Source organism: Ananas comosus, linkage group 16, assembly GCF_001540865.1.
Source record: "Ananas comosus cultivar F153 linkage group 16, ASM154086v1, whole genome shotgun sequence".
Lineage (NCBI taxonomy): Eukaryota > Viridiplantae > Streptophyta > Magnoliopsida > Poales > Bromeliaceae > Ananas > Ananas comosus.
Genome location: NC_033636.1, coordinates 9,754,217 through 9,770,110, shown reverse-complemented (window position 1 = coordinate 9,770,110; position 15,894 = coordinate 9,754,217). Strand labels below are relative to the sequence as shown.

At 38.0% G+C, this 15,894-nt stretch overlaps 3 protein-coding genes across 3 annotated transcripts; 2 read left to right on the top strand and 1 right to left on the bottom strand.

Annotated features, from left to right (window-relative positions):
- On the top strand, window positions 2,115-9,169 carry LOC109722413 (vesicle-fusing ATPase-like). The gene is made up of 21 exons (XM_020250474.1): window positions 2,115-2,467; window positions 2,824-2,919; window positions 3,001-3,085; window positions 3,178-3,228; window positions 3,599-3,769; window positions 3,898-4,052; window positions 4,146-4,254; window positions 4,584-4,683; window positions 4,776-4,831; window positions 5,145-5,210; window positions 5,286-5,368; window positions 5,737-5,870; window positions 6,315-6,525; window positions 6,757-6,888; window positions 6,973-7,033; window positions 7,118-7,177; window positions 7,347-7,405; window positions 7,649-7,736; window positions 7,965-8,087; window positions 8,511-8,576; window positions 8,702-9,169. The coding sequence occupies exons 1-21, from the start codon at window positions 2,274-2,276 to the stop codon at window positions 8,849-8,851; spliced, it is 2,250 nt and encodes a 749-aa protein (XP_020106063.1). The 5' UTR covers window positions 2,115-2,273; the 3' UTR covers window positions 8,852-9,169.
- Window positions 10,580-12,247, top strand: LOC109721941 (metallothionein-like protein type 3). The gene is made up of 3 exons (XM_020249768.1): window positions 10,580-10,733; window positions 11,491-11,538; window positions 11,966-12,247. Exons 1-3 carry the CDS (start codon window positions 10,684-10,686, stop codon window positions 12,066-12,068), a joined length of 201 nt encoding a protein of 66 aa, XP_020105357.1. The 5' UTR covers window positions 10,580-10,683; the 3' UTR covers window positions 12,069-12,247.
- Window positions 12,604-15,792, bottom strand: LOC109721909 (mannan endo-1,4-beta-mannosidase 2-like). Its single transcript, XM_020249726.1, has 5 exons — window positions 14,827-15,792; window positions 14,247-14,444; window positions 13,898-14,020; window positions 13,438-13,652; window positions 12,604-13,226 (listed from the first exon to the last, which is right to left on the bottom strand). Exons 1-5 carry the CDS (start codon window positions 15,178-15,180, stop codon window positions 12,827-12,829), a joined length of 1,290 nt encoding a protein of 429 aa, XP_020105315.1. The 5' UTR covers window positions 15,181-15,792; the 3' UTR covers window positions 12,604-12,826.

The following is a 15,894-nucleotide window of genomic DNA, read 5'->3' as shown; positions in this document are numbered from 1 at the left end:
CAAGTGGTAAAAAGGTTGATGGTTGGTATCTGAGGTCCCAAGTTAGTTTGAATCCTAATTGATTCACATTGTTAGTTAAGTTTATTTCTAAAAGAATATAAACGAAGTGGGAAAAAGATATTATGATAAAAGGGTGTTTAATTAGTTTCTTAACAAAGCATGAAAAACTATTTTTGGAAAAAAAAAGTTTTCATGAAAAACTAATTGTAGCAAAGCAAAGGCATTATGAAGCATGACCATTACATGGTATTACCTTAACTCTTTTACGAATCTTAGGTTTCTCCATTTTTGCTCGCTAGTTAGAACATTGTGAGCATTAGCTCACATGGATATTTAGCCCCTAGATACAATTTATGTATTCATTTATTTTGTTAACCTACCTTTTTCTTTCTCGCCCAACATTGCTTGCCACTAATTGATGTGGAAATTATAAATGAACTATTGTTTATGAAATGAATAACTCGCAACTAAACAAGAGGATAACATTTGAGAGGATATATCTAATTTGGTCTCACTTTTTATGAACTATGTGGGGTTAACTTAACATATTATTTTGCTCAATTCCCATATTAATTCAACTCGGATTGGAATGTTATATACTAAAATGAAAGCCCTAATGAATATTTTAGAAGTCACGTATAAATTTTTTTAAAAAAAATTTATTTGAAAAAATAATAATATGCTATCGTCTTGTTTATTTTTTAAAAAATAAATATAGCTGCAAATATAAAGTAATTAAATTTTAAATATTAATCATCAAATTTTTGGCTTTTTTGTTTCGGAACGGTCCAATATCTATGAAAGAAAGTGACGGTACACTACTCATTTTTGGCTACTTTAGGTGGCACAACTCTTCTTCTTCTTCTTCTTTTTTGAGAAAAAGGTAGCACGTTATCCGCTGCATTTATTTAGTAAATAAATTTGGCTACAGGGGTGGGGTTGAGACAATACGGTCTCGGAAAACATGGAAGGCAACCTACTTTTTGGCACAAGTCTAATCCTATTTTTTGGCCTTGATGAAGTGAATGAAGGCAATGTTATATTTACCATCTCTTTGTAGTGAGCTGTGTTGTGAACTACTTTAAACACGAAATTCACATGTAACTTTCTTGGTGCATGAACTCTTCCGTAATCCAAAATTCACTTATAATTCCCCTCTCACGGATGCATTAGCATTATTTTGCACAAAGGAAATGTGCTTTAGCAAGTTCGCATTATCTTTGCGCAAAAATAAGAGGATAAGGAATGGGTTTGGCCATTTTCCTTTCCATCCTATCCAGTGTTTACCCACTAGCATTTGAACATATCCAGATGCCTTAATGTTGGAATACTGATGGTTTAACAGTTTTGCAACAGGTGAACTATTCTTACATCTGGTCTTTTTTTTTGAAGTAATTTAAGATGATCTAACTAAATCAACTCGCATTTAGCTAATAGAAAGAACAAGTAAGATGGTACAAGTAATCCTTTAATTTAGCTGATCACAGGAAAACAGAAAAAAGAAAAAAACTTTTCCGTAAATGTGGTAGTGCTTGTATTTCTATGGCTAGTATTGGAGGTTTTATTTGGTATTAAGGTTCATAGATAAAATAGAAATATGCTTCTGTATTTTTCGATTGTCAAAAAATATCATAACTATTGATTGCGATACACGGAGTTGGATGTTACGTACATTGCACGTATTAATGTAATCTCTATGCCATTCCAAATCCTAACTAGGATAAAAAGTTTTCTTATTGTTTGTTTATATAAAAGATGTGGGTTATGCTCTTTGGACTATGGGCTCATGAAGCCAATTTTGGGTTTGAAGCCTTTGGGCCTCCCTGTGGGCCTTTGACTAGGCCCAAGCCCATAATCGACCCTACCGGGCGTCTTTTGTAGTCGGCGCTTGACCTTAATTTCGGTGACGAGAGGCATTTCGCCGCCGACTTTGCTGTAGAATCGGCGAGATATAGAAGTCGGTATTGCGAACTCAAAATATTAACAAAAAGAAAATTGAAGGGGCCGAATTCAAAATTTGTTGATAACTGAGGGGGTTCATATATTTTTTTTATCGAGAGGGGAAAAACTACCTTCGAGTCGAAGCCATCGTGCCCCTCTCTCTCTCTCTCTCTCTCTCTCTCCTCGTTCTCCTCGTCTTCGATCTCAAACTCTCTCTCTCTCTCTCTCTCTCTCTCTCTCTCTCTCTCTCTCCATTTCTCTCCCCTTCTTGAATCCCCCTCGCCTCGATCCATCGTCTCCCTCCTCCCCCTCTCTCCCCACTCGCACCTCCCATGGCGCGATTCGGCCATGGCTCCGGCCCCCCCGCGGCGGCGGTGGCGTCGATGATCGTAACGAGCACGCCGAGCCAGGAGCTCGCCCTCACCAACTTCGCCTACTGTTCCCCCGCCGATCTCCGCAGGTTCGCCGTCTCCGGATCGAAGCACGTCCTCGCCATGGTCGGCGATTCCTTCGTCCTCACCCTACGATATCCTTTTCATAGATCCGCACTCTAGTTTCGAATTATTACTTACATTGCTGTTTAGAATCGTATTTGTTGACATGAACACGAATCAGTCGTCATTTCTCGGGCTCATGCATTTTGATTCGTCTGTAAGTTCTTGTTTTGTATGGGACATGAGGAATTGAAGCAGTTTTAGGAGAATTGATTGCACTCTGTTTTGTTAATTTTGAACGCTTATCATCTAATTGATGATAATAAGTTTCCATCTATTAGATGATAATAAGTTTCCATCGGCTGTTGCATATTTGATATTCTTTTTCTTTTCTTGGATTTGACTGTCTATTAATTCTACTGTGGTGTGGTCCTTGACAAATTCATACTGCTCATGATGCTGTTGTTGATGGTCGTATTGCTTTAAATGCAATCCAACGACGCCATGCTAAAGTTTCTGCTGGTGATTCGGTATCTGTTAGCAGGTATGGGAGCTTTAGTTCTCTATTTTGTGGATTTCTATAGTCGATTTTTCTTCTCATTTTTTATGGTTATTTTGTGTTTAGTTTTGTCCCTCCTGATGATTTCAAGCTAGCACTGCTTACTCTGGAACTTGAATTTGTGAAGGGAAAGTCTAATAGGACTGAAGAAGTATGCCTCTCTCTTGAAATTCATGTGTAATTCTAACTTATTTCATACTCAATCTGGGTTGCACTAATTCATAAGTTTGATTTGCTTTGCAGTTGGATGCTGTTGTTCTTGCCCAACAACTTCGAAAAAGATTTCTTGATCAGGTAAAGAGACCTATCATTTTCTGTCGTTGCTACGGAATGCTAATGCTGCAGTACGTTGTAACTAATAATGCATTTTGTTCTCCTGAGGGATAAACTCTTTCATGCACTGCAGCATATTCTCAAGCCTTTACTATCCAATTTGCTGATCATTTCTTATTTCACTACCTTCTGCAGCATATTCTCAAGCCTTTACTATCCAATTTGCTGATCATTTCTTATTTCACTACCTTCTTATCTGCTTGCTTATGGCGAATAAGATATAATTTCCTTTCTTATACACTGTACACGAGCCAAAAGTGTCGAGGAATTAAGTTCTTTTACAGGTCATTTCAGGTAGATAAGTTCTGAAGGAGCCTGAATTATTGTGCAGGTTATGACGACTGGTCAAAGGGTTTCCTTTGAATTTTATGGAACGAATTACATCTTCACAGTCAATCAGGCTATGCTGGAGGGCCAAGAGACTTCTAGACCAATGGAGAGAGGAATGATCTCCATGGATACATACATCATATTTGAAGCTTCTCAAAACTCGGGAATTAAGGTCCTCTTTTCTATTCCTTAGTTTTTCTTGCATATAATTGCTGATTACCATCTTTAGGCAGTTGGTGATTCCCTCTAGGCATGGCCAGTCATAACTTGTTTGGCATGAATTCTGTGGTTTTGCTTCAGATTGTCAATCAACGGGAAGCTGCTAGCAGCAAGCTTTTCAAACAGAAGGAGTTCAACTTGGAAAAGTTGGGGATAGGAGGATTAAGTGCTGAATTTGCAGACATCTTTCGAAGAGCATTTGCTTCTCGAGTTTTCCCCCCTCATGTTGTCAATAAGTAAGGGCTTGATGTCATTTGAATGATTTGAAGTTCTCTGTTTTTCGTTGCAATATATTGTTTCAAGCTTCTTTTAATGGCAATGCCCTACAGATTGGGTATCAAGCATGTGAAGGGAATGCTACTTTATGGGCCTCCTGGTACTGGCAAGACACTTATGGCTCGTCAAATTGGGAAGCTGTTGAATGGGAAGGAACCCAAGGTTTGAGATCTATCAATTAATGCATTCTTTGTTAAGATATGTTATACTTGCATCCAGTTCCTTCAGATATATATTGTATTAGACTGGGTGCAGCATTTTATTCTCATTTTGTTATGCTTGATTAACGCATGAGCTTGTTGATGTCATGCTTGGACATTTTATAATTCGGGTATCAAGCTTCCAGACGGTTGGAATGTTTTGTACTTAGCCTTTTATAGTTGTTAATAAGTTTTTATTACAATATTTCCTCTCGAAATCTATGCCATTTTTGCTGCCGGTTAAGGACACTTCTGTATTCGTAACTGTAATCCTGCCTTGTCAACCTGTAGATTGTAAACGGGCCTGAAGTTTTGAGCAAATTTGTTGGAGAAACAGAGAAAAATGTGAGAGATTTATTTGCTGATGCTGAAAATGACCAGAGGACTCGAGGCATGCTGCTCCTTTCAATACATTTCTCCGTGTTCTGTGCCAACTAGAATTTCTAGTGTTTTCTGGTGTTTCATGCCTTGTACTTGTCTCAGGTGATCAGAGTGACCTCCATGTCATCATCTTTGATGAAATTGATGCTATCTGTAAGGTAAACGCTTTATACCGTTTTCTTCATTATCATCTACTCATTTAACATTTTTTCCCCTCTCAAAAGAAGCTAGGAATAGTCTTTATTATAGGAAAATTCCATTGGAAGCATTATATTATCAGCTGAAACAGGGTCAGACACCTGGAGTTGTTTGAAGCATTTAGCTCCTTTATTTTTGTAATTCATCTTTAACTGTTTACTGATAAATTGCAAGTTCTATGATCATAATAACTTACGAGCTGCCTGTTTAATATAACTTCTTTTTATGCATGGTGTTTTATTTTTGCACTGAATTTGAGATGTGAATATACAGTCTAGAGGGTCAACAAGGGATGGCACAGGAGTGCATGACAGCATTGTGAATCAGCTCCTTACAAAGGTAAAATCTAGTGGATTTCTAATCTACCTTTCTATCTGTAGTTATATGAATGCTGACCAGGTCATTGCTTTTTAGATAGATGGTGTTGAGTCATTAAACAACGTATTGCTTATTGGGATGACAAATCGAAAGGATCTACTCGATGAAGCCCTGCTAAGGTAAACTTCTTTTCTTTCTTGATTGTACTGCTTAACTAAGTTGCAAGCTTGCAAGATACTTCTATTTGGAAAAAATAAAGGTACATAAACCACTATAAGATATTCTGGATTAGAATACCTTGGTGTATTATTATTATTAAGTGTTTAAATGATGTACTTGATAACAGATATTTAAATTTTGTAAAAATGCTTTATATTTTTTGCTGCTATTCTTTTTAGAAAAAACTCTTAGCATTTACATACTGTTTTTGTGTTGCGATGATCGTCGAATTTGTGAGGCCATGCGGAAGACCTATTTAGTCCTGAATATAGAGATTACTGCGGTATGATTCTCATATTGTTAATTCTTCGCCACGTTTTATTTCTAGGCCTGGACGTTTGGAGGTTCATGTTGAGATAAACCTCCCTGATGAAAATGGTCGTCTGCAAATTCTTCAAATACATACAAATAAAATGAAAGAGAACTCTTTCCTTGCTCCAGATGTGAGCCTTCAAGAGCTTGGTATGTGCTCTTTTTTTTTGCTTCAGCTTTTCATTATTATGGTTCTTAAATGACGACAAACACTCAGTAAAGGAAATTGAGAGCTCCGTAAAGCTAATAGAGGAAACATTTAAAACATTATTCAATAAGAAGGTCAAGGTGAAGATACCATACCTAAAGTCCGAGTGCTCCAGTGTTTCTGGAGGTTGCTGTCTGTATCAACTAGCTACTTATGGCTGATACTTGCATACTGCTAACTTTTGATGCATCAATCCTCTTTTTCATGGATAGTTTTATCTAATTTATGTCTCTTTAGTATATTACTGTCAAAAAGAATAAGTATTTATTTGTAGCACAATATATGTCTGTATGTTGGTATATATGATTTGCTAGATATTCCAGAAAGCTGAGATTATAGATTGACAATGCCCATTTATAAGGCCTTTTTTCATTTTCTGAATGAAGCTGCTCGTACAAAGAATTACAGCGGAGCTGAGCTGGAAGGTGTTGTCAAAAGTGCGGTCTCATTCGCTTTGAACCGGCAAATAAGCATGGATGACCTTACAAAGCCTCTGGATGAAGAGAGCATTAAAGTCACTATGGATGACTTCCTGCATGCTCTTCATGAGATCGTTCCTGCATTTGGTGCTTCCACAGATGATCTTGAACGATGCAGGTACTTTTTTTTTCATCATTCATTATGACTTTTAAACTGGGAATATTATACCACAGTTTCAAATTGGAATCATTCTCGTCGCTGTCTAGCAAAAATTCCAAGACCATGCCCAATAGTTAACTCTAAACCATATTCTGAAGCAGTGATAGTATATCCACTGTATCTTTTGGGGCCTTTATATGACAGTTGCGCATCTATCACTTGCTTCATGACTTAGCATTATCTATGTAGGCTCAATGGAATTGTCGACTGCGGTGAGAGACACAAACACATTTATCAAAGAGCTATGCTTCTTGTTGAGCAAGTCAAAGTAAGCAAAGGTAGCCCACTTCTTACATGCCTTCTCGAAGGCCCTGCTGGCAGGTAAAATTCTCTATTACGTATTGTATATTTCTCTTTTGGGAATCTTTGTTCTCTAATTTATTTTTTTTTTGGCCTTTTGCCCAGTGGTAAGACAGCAATGGCTGCTACAGTAGGTATTGACAGTGATTTCCCCTATGTGAAGATTGTAAGTTTCCTTCTCATTCTCTAATTGATACTACTTTTAATGGTATAAATGGAACTAATATGTTGATACATTTTATGACCTTAGATATCTGCAGAAACAATGATTGGCCTTAGTGAGAGCAGCAAAAATGCACAAATTGTAAAGGTTTGTTGGAAATGATTTGGTTAACTTTTTTTTATGTGAATTTAGTTTATGGATCTATGTGGGAGCTTTTCCTTGTGGTTGTCTCTAGACCTGAATTAAACAAGAATCCCAAAATTCCTCACGCCTGTTTTTCCTATATACATAACCTTGTGATGCCTTTATCATGCAGGTCTTTGAGGATGCTTACAAATCTCAATTAAGCATCATAATTCTTGATGACATTGAAAGGTAACTAATTTTCTTCTGTTTACTTGAGTTTCTCATTAGTATGCGACACTATTAGGTAGATAAGGATCTTGCATAATTAATTGTATGATAATAACAAAGCTCTATGAAATGTTTATGAATTTTGTTTCTTTCATAACTTACAAGAGATCCCGGACCCAGGACTTCAATTCACATGCTAGACAAGTTAAATTCTGTATGCTTCTATTTTTTATTTTGATTTTTGTATCATGTTATATATTTCAGGTTGCTGGAATATGTAGCTATTGGGCCACGCTTTTCAAATTTGATTTCACAAACATTGATGGTCCTTCTCAAAAGGCTTCCCCCCAAGGTTTGCACTATGTTTCCCTTTTCTTCTTTTCCAGTTTAGTAAATCAAGACGACATGTTATTTTCCCAATTTTGTATTATAACCCTATTTTTTTTTATTGTAAACCCTTCTTTCTTGTTTTTTATTTTACTTTTACCAACAGAGTATTCTTCTCGCATGCAGTTTACATGTTGAAGCAATGGGACTACTTGTCTTCTTTCCTTTCAGGGTCTAACAAATTATTTTGCAGGGAAAGAACCTAATGGTAATAGGAACAACAAGTGAAGTGGGCTTTCTAGAGTCTCTTGGTATATGTGATGCATTCTCTGTCACGTATCATGTTCCCAAACTGCACAAAGAAGATGCCAAGAAGGTAAAAAATAAAATAAAATAATAAAATGAATTTCGATGTATACAAGTAGCCATATTGTTTACAAGCCTTATTATATTCAGCACTGCCATATTAGGAGCAAGAGTTTGATGTAGGAACAAAGTAGTAATAGTACAATTTTCATGTTAAAGCGATAAGAAAACATAAAGAACTGGACTGGTGAAGATTTGAAATAGAAAATAGCGCTAGTAGCAGGAACTTGAGCGGTGGCCGTAAAAGTGGCCATAAACTGCTATTATACTTCTTCAACCCAGGGGACCAATATATTTGTGTACTTTATTATGTTTCTTTTTTTTCAATATATAAGTTAGCTGCCATGATCTTACAATCATTTAGATCCTACGGCAAGTTTTGGCTTTGTGAGGATTAACGTTGCCTTTATCTTATCTCGTTTGCCTTTTGCAGGTATTGAAACATCTCGACGTTTTTACCGACTATGATATTGATTCGGCTGCTGAGGCCCTGGATGATGTAACCTTCTTTCTTCTCTTATTACTGCAGACTTTGTTCATCTCCATTTTTCCTTGTTTTTTTTTTCTTTTCAAGAAAACAGATCAATTTTTATCACATTCTTACTAAATTTGGGATGGTTACAGATGCCTATTAAGAAGCTATATATGCTTGTCGAGATGGCTGCCCAGGGATCCACGGGTGGAAGCGCAGAAGCTATTTACTCTGGAAAGGAGAAAATCAACCTAAATCATTTCTTTGATATCTTGGGCGACGTTGTTTCACTTCGCGTCTAAAATTTTCGTATACCTTTACGACCCGAGCGAACTAGCCTCTTTTTTTTTTTCTTTTTTTTTTTTCTTTTTTTCTTTTCTAACCTCTGATCTTTGGCTTTCCCCCTCAGCTCTTTGTTCCCTTCTCCATAGATTGGCATGTTGAGATGATTCCTCTCCTGTTTTTGAGAATTCTTCTGATTGTGTGTAATGTTGTTTCCTTGTACCTTTTACTTGATCATCACTTTTGAGAGGAAAGCTATTTGTAAGACTGACTCTCTACACAGTATCGGAGCGAGTTTCTTCATTCGAGTTATATTTCAGTTTCGGCAAATTTGCTTTGCGAAATGTCGTAGATGGTAGCTATGTCTCATTCATTCTTTGTCTCCCGTAAGGATCCAGAATCTGAAGTTTTACATATCTGACCGCTGAAGAATTTCTTCTATCGGAAACAGAGTAGAATTTTTTTTAAAAGAAAAAAGGAAAATGCGAAGTGGTTGAACTGAGGTTTTGGGAGATAAGCTGGTGGTGGCAACGGCGGCGGTGGTGGCGGTGGGAACAGTAGTGGAATGCTGCGGCTGCAGCCGCTACGACTTGTGATGGTGGCAGAGAAGTGGTGATGATTATGATTGCGGCCATAATATGATTGTTGTGGCAGTGGAAGCATCAGAAATGGCAGTAGCGGCAGCAACAATCTTTTTTCTTTTTTCTTTTTAATTTTTTTGGCTGGTGCGGCAAAAACCGTTGGATCAGTCGGCTCCCACTGTGTACACTGTACAGTGTGGCCCCTCTAATTCAACAGGAAGGGCCCCATTCGGTTTCAACATTTTTAGTGGTGGCTATATAAAACCAATAGCAATCTCGAGTTTCTTTGTTTTTCATCCTGAGGGGGTAAATCATCAGTTACCCATGCGTGTGTGTGTAAGTTTTCTTAGACAATCCCAAAGAGATCCCAGGAGTACTACAAATATCAAAATGACGACCCACATACTTCCAAACAATCTCCACGCACCAAAGCTTTCCTCTTTTAGCTGATTTCACGAAATCTGTAGCACACGCAACTCTCTCTCTCTCTCTCTCTCTCTCAAAACATTTGTGTGGCATACTCCAATAGAAAAAACCAGCAAAATGGATTAAGGAAAGTGAATTATACTACAATACTATCGATAATATCAAGTGCTTTGTGCTATTAGATTTTCGGTTCTTGAATAAAAGAATGTGCGGTTACTAGATTTTTAGAATTAAGTGGGTGGTTAGTTGAATAGTATAATTTAACGAATAAAAATAGCCAAAGAAATATATCCAGCAATGAAAAATTCGATAGCATCAAGCACTTGAAACAATCGATACTTTCGATAGCACAGTAGCCGCATTCGAAAAAAAAAAACAGTGAAATGATACTTGACGCAATACATATATAATTCCTCCGAAAAATCATATCAAAAGTCATATCAAGGGCGACGGTGACCACACTTGGGGTTTCGTGAGCTTATCCCTAATCTTTGTGGGGGGCGACGTTAACATTTGAGGCTGAGACTACAATCACCCTTTGCGCTAATGCATGCGCCTCTCAATTATTGAGATTCCTTCGTATGCTTCTGCGCTCTGGCGTGTGGTTGGCACGGAGAAGCAAAAGCTACGCAAAGCAACTTGCGCGCGCGCGCGCGCGTGTGGCGCGTACGAAACTACGCACCTTTTGAATGAATGGTAAGTTGGTAACCCTCGTGTATCGAATGGCTATAAATAGAGGCCAAATCCAACCTCCTCAGAAGAGCATATTATACTTAAAAAGTTCTGAGTAGTAATTTAGTAAACACTTCTGCGAACCAGGCCTCGTTTCTCTCTCATCTTTCGCCATGTCGAGCACCTGCGGCAACTGCGACTGCGCTGACAAGAGCCAGTGCGTGTGAGTGTGCTCCTTCCGCCTGCCCTTCTTCTCCTCCTCCTATATATCTTTAGAAGAGCGCTTGACAAATAGAAAAGTTTGAATCTTGCGCCGCCGTAATAAATATAAAAAATTGTATCTTAAGATGCGAAAGCAGGAGCTCCTATTACGTACTTCTACTTTTGTGTGCCGCAGAGAGAACATGATTTTACATGCATATTTATAATAACACTTTATAGATCATACTTTATCGAACAATGCTATACCTTACAGTAGAGTCAAACATNGCCGCAGAGAGAACATGATTTTACATGCATATTTATAATAACACTTTATAGATCATACTTTATCGAACAATGCTATACCTTACAGTAGAGTCAAACATACTTCGTGAACTCCACACGTATGCTACGGATTGATCGAAGTTACTGAATTCATTTATTTATGGTTCCTCGATAACCGTTCTTATTCTGGAGTCCCCTGTATTGAGACTCAAATCCAAAACACTCCCAACCTAAACCTTGTTCCTTACTCATATGTGCTGTGTTTTGGCTCCCTTCAATCTCAAGGGTGTTTGTAACTTTTATAATTCCACAAAACTCTAATTTTGAGTCGTAACGAGTATAGAGATATAATTCCATTCTAAAAAAATAAAATAAAAAAAGTAATAAAGATTTTGCGAAGTACACAGGATAGTATTTGGATTGTAGCTATGTATGAATTTTTTCTTTTTTTTTCTCGTACTAAGTTCAAAACTTGGCACGATATATATATGCAGGAAGAAGGGAAACAGCTACGGCATGGAAATCGTTGAGACTGAGAAAAGGTATTCATTTTGATTCTCTAACATTTCTTTATTTTATGTAACACCTTCCCACATTGGATAGAAAAAAGAATTATGGATAAAAATATATGGATCATGAATCCTAATAATAATAGCTGAGTAATTAAAACATCTTGAACTGACGGTTATGCCAATGACTATGCTTGCGCATTTTAGATTGATAGTTCAGAATCCAACGAGTTATTAATGCTAGTGGGTCAGATTGTTACATTTTTACTCCTAAAAATGTGCATCTCCCTCTCCTAGGCTCGCACGGTCGTGCGTGCTTTTGTTATGATTCATATATTTATGTTATTGATCTTTGGTATCTTCCTCTGCAAATTTATATCGAACTGGCATCGAAGAACCTATCAAAATCAGTGTTTCAAAATCAAAATCCAAACATGATTCTTTTGCTTAATTTGTACAGCTACTTCGACAGCATCGTCGAGGCCCCTGCTGCCGCCGAGCACGACGGCAAGTGCAAGTGCGGTGCTAGCTGTGCTTGTGTGGATTGCACTTGCGGCAAATGAGCAGCATATGTGTGTGTGTCTGATATGTAATCAAAGGAATGTTTAAAGAAGTATATCAGGGACTGTCATGGTGTGTAAAAATTGGCAGTTTGGAATAAAATAGCTGGATTATATATCTAGCTTGTATCTAAACTCCACAAGTGATCTTACTTAATACATTAGTACTGTTGTTATTGTTATTCGGAGTTGTCATCTGTAGTGCGAGTAATTTAATTTCGTCGATGAATTGCGTTTTGGCTCCTAAAGCCTTCGCCAGTACAGTTTAGGCTCTGTAACTTACCGAATTTCTTGCAATTTCATCTCGTAATGCACTCTTATTTCCGCTCGTAGTCGTGCAGATGATATTGCAAGAAATTAGTAAGTTCAGATAGTAATCCGGTTAACTGAAAGATTCGCGACCAAGTTGCAATTTGGAATCACACACAGACATTTACCCGAGTTTTTATTTAAAAAGAGTGGCTTCAGCTACAAAGAGCAACTCACGGCATCTGCGATTAGTTGCTCGTGATTTCAACCATAAACAAAGAAATCAAGCTTCCACGGTAACAACCACGAAAAATCTCTTAACTTTCTATTACTTACATGATATCTTGGTTCACAACAAATTTAAAGAAAAAAAAAGGAAAAAAAAAAGTTATATAATGAAATGATGCAAAATCCTAAGACAGACCATATGCTCTCGAAGAAACGAGTATAAACACCGCGAAGGGGAATCGATCAAAAATTGAACAAAAAACAAAACTTATATCATTTTGAAGTCATTCGCATATATTTCCAGGTTTACTCTTCATAGAATCTGGTCCATATCGTAATGCGGCGAGCCTACACGATTGCTCCTTTATCAACACGTACATCGAAGGCCTCGCATGGGGGACGATCCCGAACTCGTCGTTATATTCTTCCATGTCTTCGGCCATGAATTGCCAAGCTAAGGCACCAGCCCCTGCTCCATTTTTCTTTGCGGAGTCGTAGATTATATCGTATATAGACTTGTATAACACATCTCGGTGCGAGTGATCGAAGTCTTTGTTCTTGTTTGAGAGCCCAAATTCCGTGAACAAGACAGGTTTTTTGAGCTCTTTGTCGCCGTCTTCGATGTGAGAGATAACCCATTTGGAGATGTAGTTTATCTTCTCATTGAGATCTGCATTCACCAACCTGCAAAAAAAGGAAAGGAAAAAAATCATCTAAATACAAATATGATAACAAATCAAGTTTTCGAACACGCGCATGAAAATTCAGATTCTGTAGAGATGTACGAGTTAAATTGGATACTTCTACAGTTACATGAATGTGAAAAAATTATCTATAAATACGTGATGGAATCGAAAAGGAAAAACACGTCAACATGAGTGAGATTATTGCTCACCAACTATCGGGATAAACGTGGACAGAGGCAAAGTCGATATCTGGAACTTTGGAGTTCCGAATGAAATCCGATCCGAGAGTGCCGAACCATTTCCCAGGATTCACGCTCTGCTTCTCCGACGGAGATGATGGACCGTAGAACCCCTCGAGCCCGATTGTCAGAAGATGGTTTTTGTCGATCGACTTCACATATGCTGCCATTTCTTCGACCCAACCCTGCGTAGATCAACAAAAGTAAAATTGATGAAGCTTGCCATTAGTTGGAGATGTTGATTGACTATGGCAGGAAAAGAAGATAAACAAGAAATACTTCGAAAAGGTACATCATGAATAGAGAAAGGATCTCTGCTTATTCACTGAAGAGAATGTTCTGATCAAGAACAAATTTGAATTGTAACTAATACAAAGAAATGTATGGGAGCATCAATAGGCGTATTATTGGTTTCAACAATTGAACTTACCTGCAGCGTATCGCCAGATGCATCAGACATGCATCTTGGCTCGTTCATCAGCTCCCACGCAAAGATCGCAGGGTCATCTTTATACTCGATCCCGTTTAAGTGGTTCTTCCTCGTCAACAGCGTCTGAGAAAGGAATAAACAGAATACACTGAAAGAACGTAAAATATGAATGTAAAATACACCGAAAGTTAACTGAGTTCACAATACACTTATTTCGTACACCACCCTTGGCCATTTATTTTCAGGAAGTAGAATGGATACAGATACATTTACACGCCGAATGAACTTTACAGGGATTAAAAAACAAAACAACAGTTTAAAAACTAATCTTGAGAAAGAGAGTATTTACTCTGAGATATGTTTTGAAGTAACCGCGGATAGATGGATCGAAGAAGAAGGAATCATTCGAGGCGCTCGTTCCGATCCCCTCCTCCCATGCCCATTTAACATACTGTGTTTTCCCGCCGTAGGCGTCGAGATTATTCGCCAAGCTTAGAAGCAACCTAATTCCATGTTTTTGTGCTTCCACGATTACGCGATCCAGCGCCTGTATTTCTCCACTGATCAGCACAAATAATAAACAGTAAAAAAAAGAATTTGAGAAATTGCACAAATAGTAGCAGCTATGGGAAGCAAACATCAGGGTTTCTCCTCTTCATTTATATTACCTTCACTACACCAATTCAACAATAATGAGCCCATATTTTTCTCTGACTCACCCTAACAAGTAGTAGTTTACAGGGTTTCTCCAAAAAGCTCAAATAAATTATCAAAAACAACAATTATAGAGCATATAATACCTTGAATACAATCTCACCACTAAGCACAAGCCACATTATACCTCAAAATCCCAAAAAAGAGATTAAAAAGAAACCAAAAACCTCAAATAAATCATCCAAAATTCACTTTCTTAGAGCACAAAATTATACCTTGAAAACGTTCTCATCAAAATGCCCTGGTGAAACTTGGAGTGCATTGTAGTAGCCATCGTTAAAAGCCCAGGTCCTGCACACAGTGAGGCCCATTTTAGCACCAGCTCCAAAGATTGCGCCGACCCTCGGCCGCGTCACCTCCTCCACAGCTTGATCCATTAACCAATACGAGTTCCACCCATTCACGTAGAACGCTCTCCCCTCCACGTAGAACCTGGTCCCGTTCCTCCCCACAAAGCTCGCTTTTTTATCCTTGAAATGGAACTCCACATCCCCAAATGAGAAGTATATCAAAGCAACACATGTAACAAGGCCTAGAACATGGTACAACACTCCATTATAGGCCCACATTGTTGTTGTTGTTGCTGTTGTTGTTGTTGTTGTGAGTGATAAGCTTCTTCTCCTTGACCTTCCTCTCTTCCTACTTAAGCTCTTTCCACCATTAAAAGCTATAAAAGCTGTAAAAGCTATGGATTGGAGAGGAAAGTGGTCAAGTTTGGATCTTGTGTGCGTAGCTTATAAGCTTCTTCTCCTTTTTAGGCTTTTTCCCACCACCATCGAAGCTTTGCTAATGGAGGAGAAGGGGAAAGGGGTAAATGAACAGGGCCCAGATGAGAAAAGTGGCCAAGATTGGATCTTTGTATGTAGGTACAAGACAATAAGCTTTCCCCGTGCTTCTAAACTTGGCTGGGAGAATCTGAGCACTATAACAAAGATTAAAAGAAAGGTGAAAAAGCTATTCACAGGTACACAAATAGCCATTTGGTGCACAAAATCCAACAAGGGGAGATGTGTGATCTGTCCCTCACAAGAGCATGCCCCACATGCTGTTCTCTGATTAAAAGAGTGAAGATGGACCACAGCAAAGAAGTGGCCACTCAAGCAATGGATCTCAAATGCTTATATATATACATAGCTCCATGGATAAAAATAGGAGCTTGAAGAAGAGGGGGAAAAGGAGTTAAATGCACTAAGGTTAAATAAATTGATGGGCATCTTTGTATATGAAGGTTGGAGAAGTACAAGCAATAATAAGTGGTTGGTCTCTTATTCTTTTTAGTATTA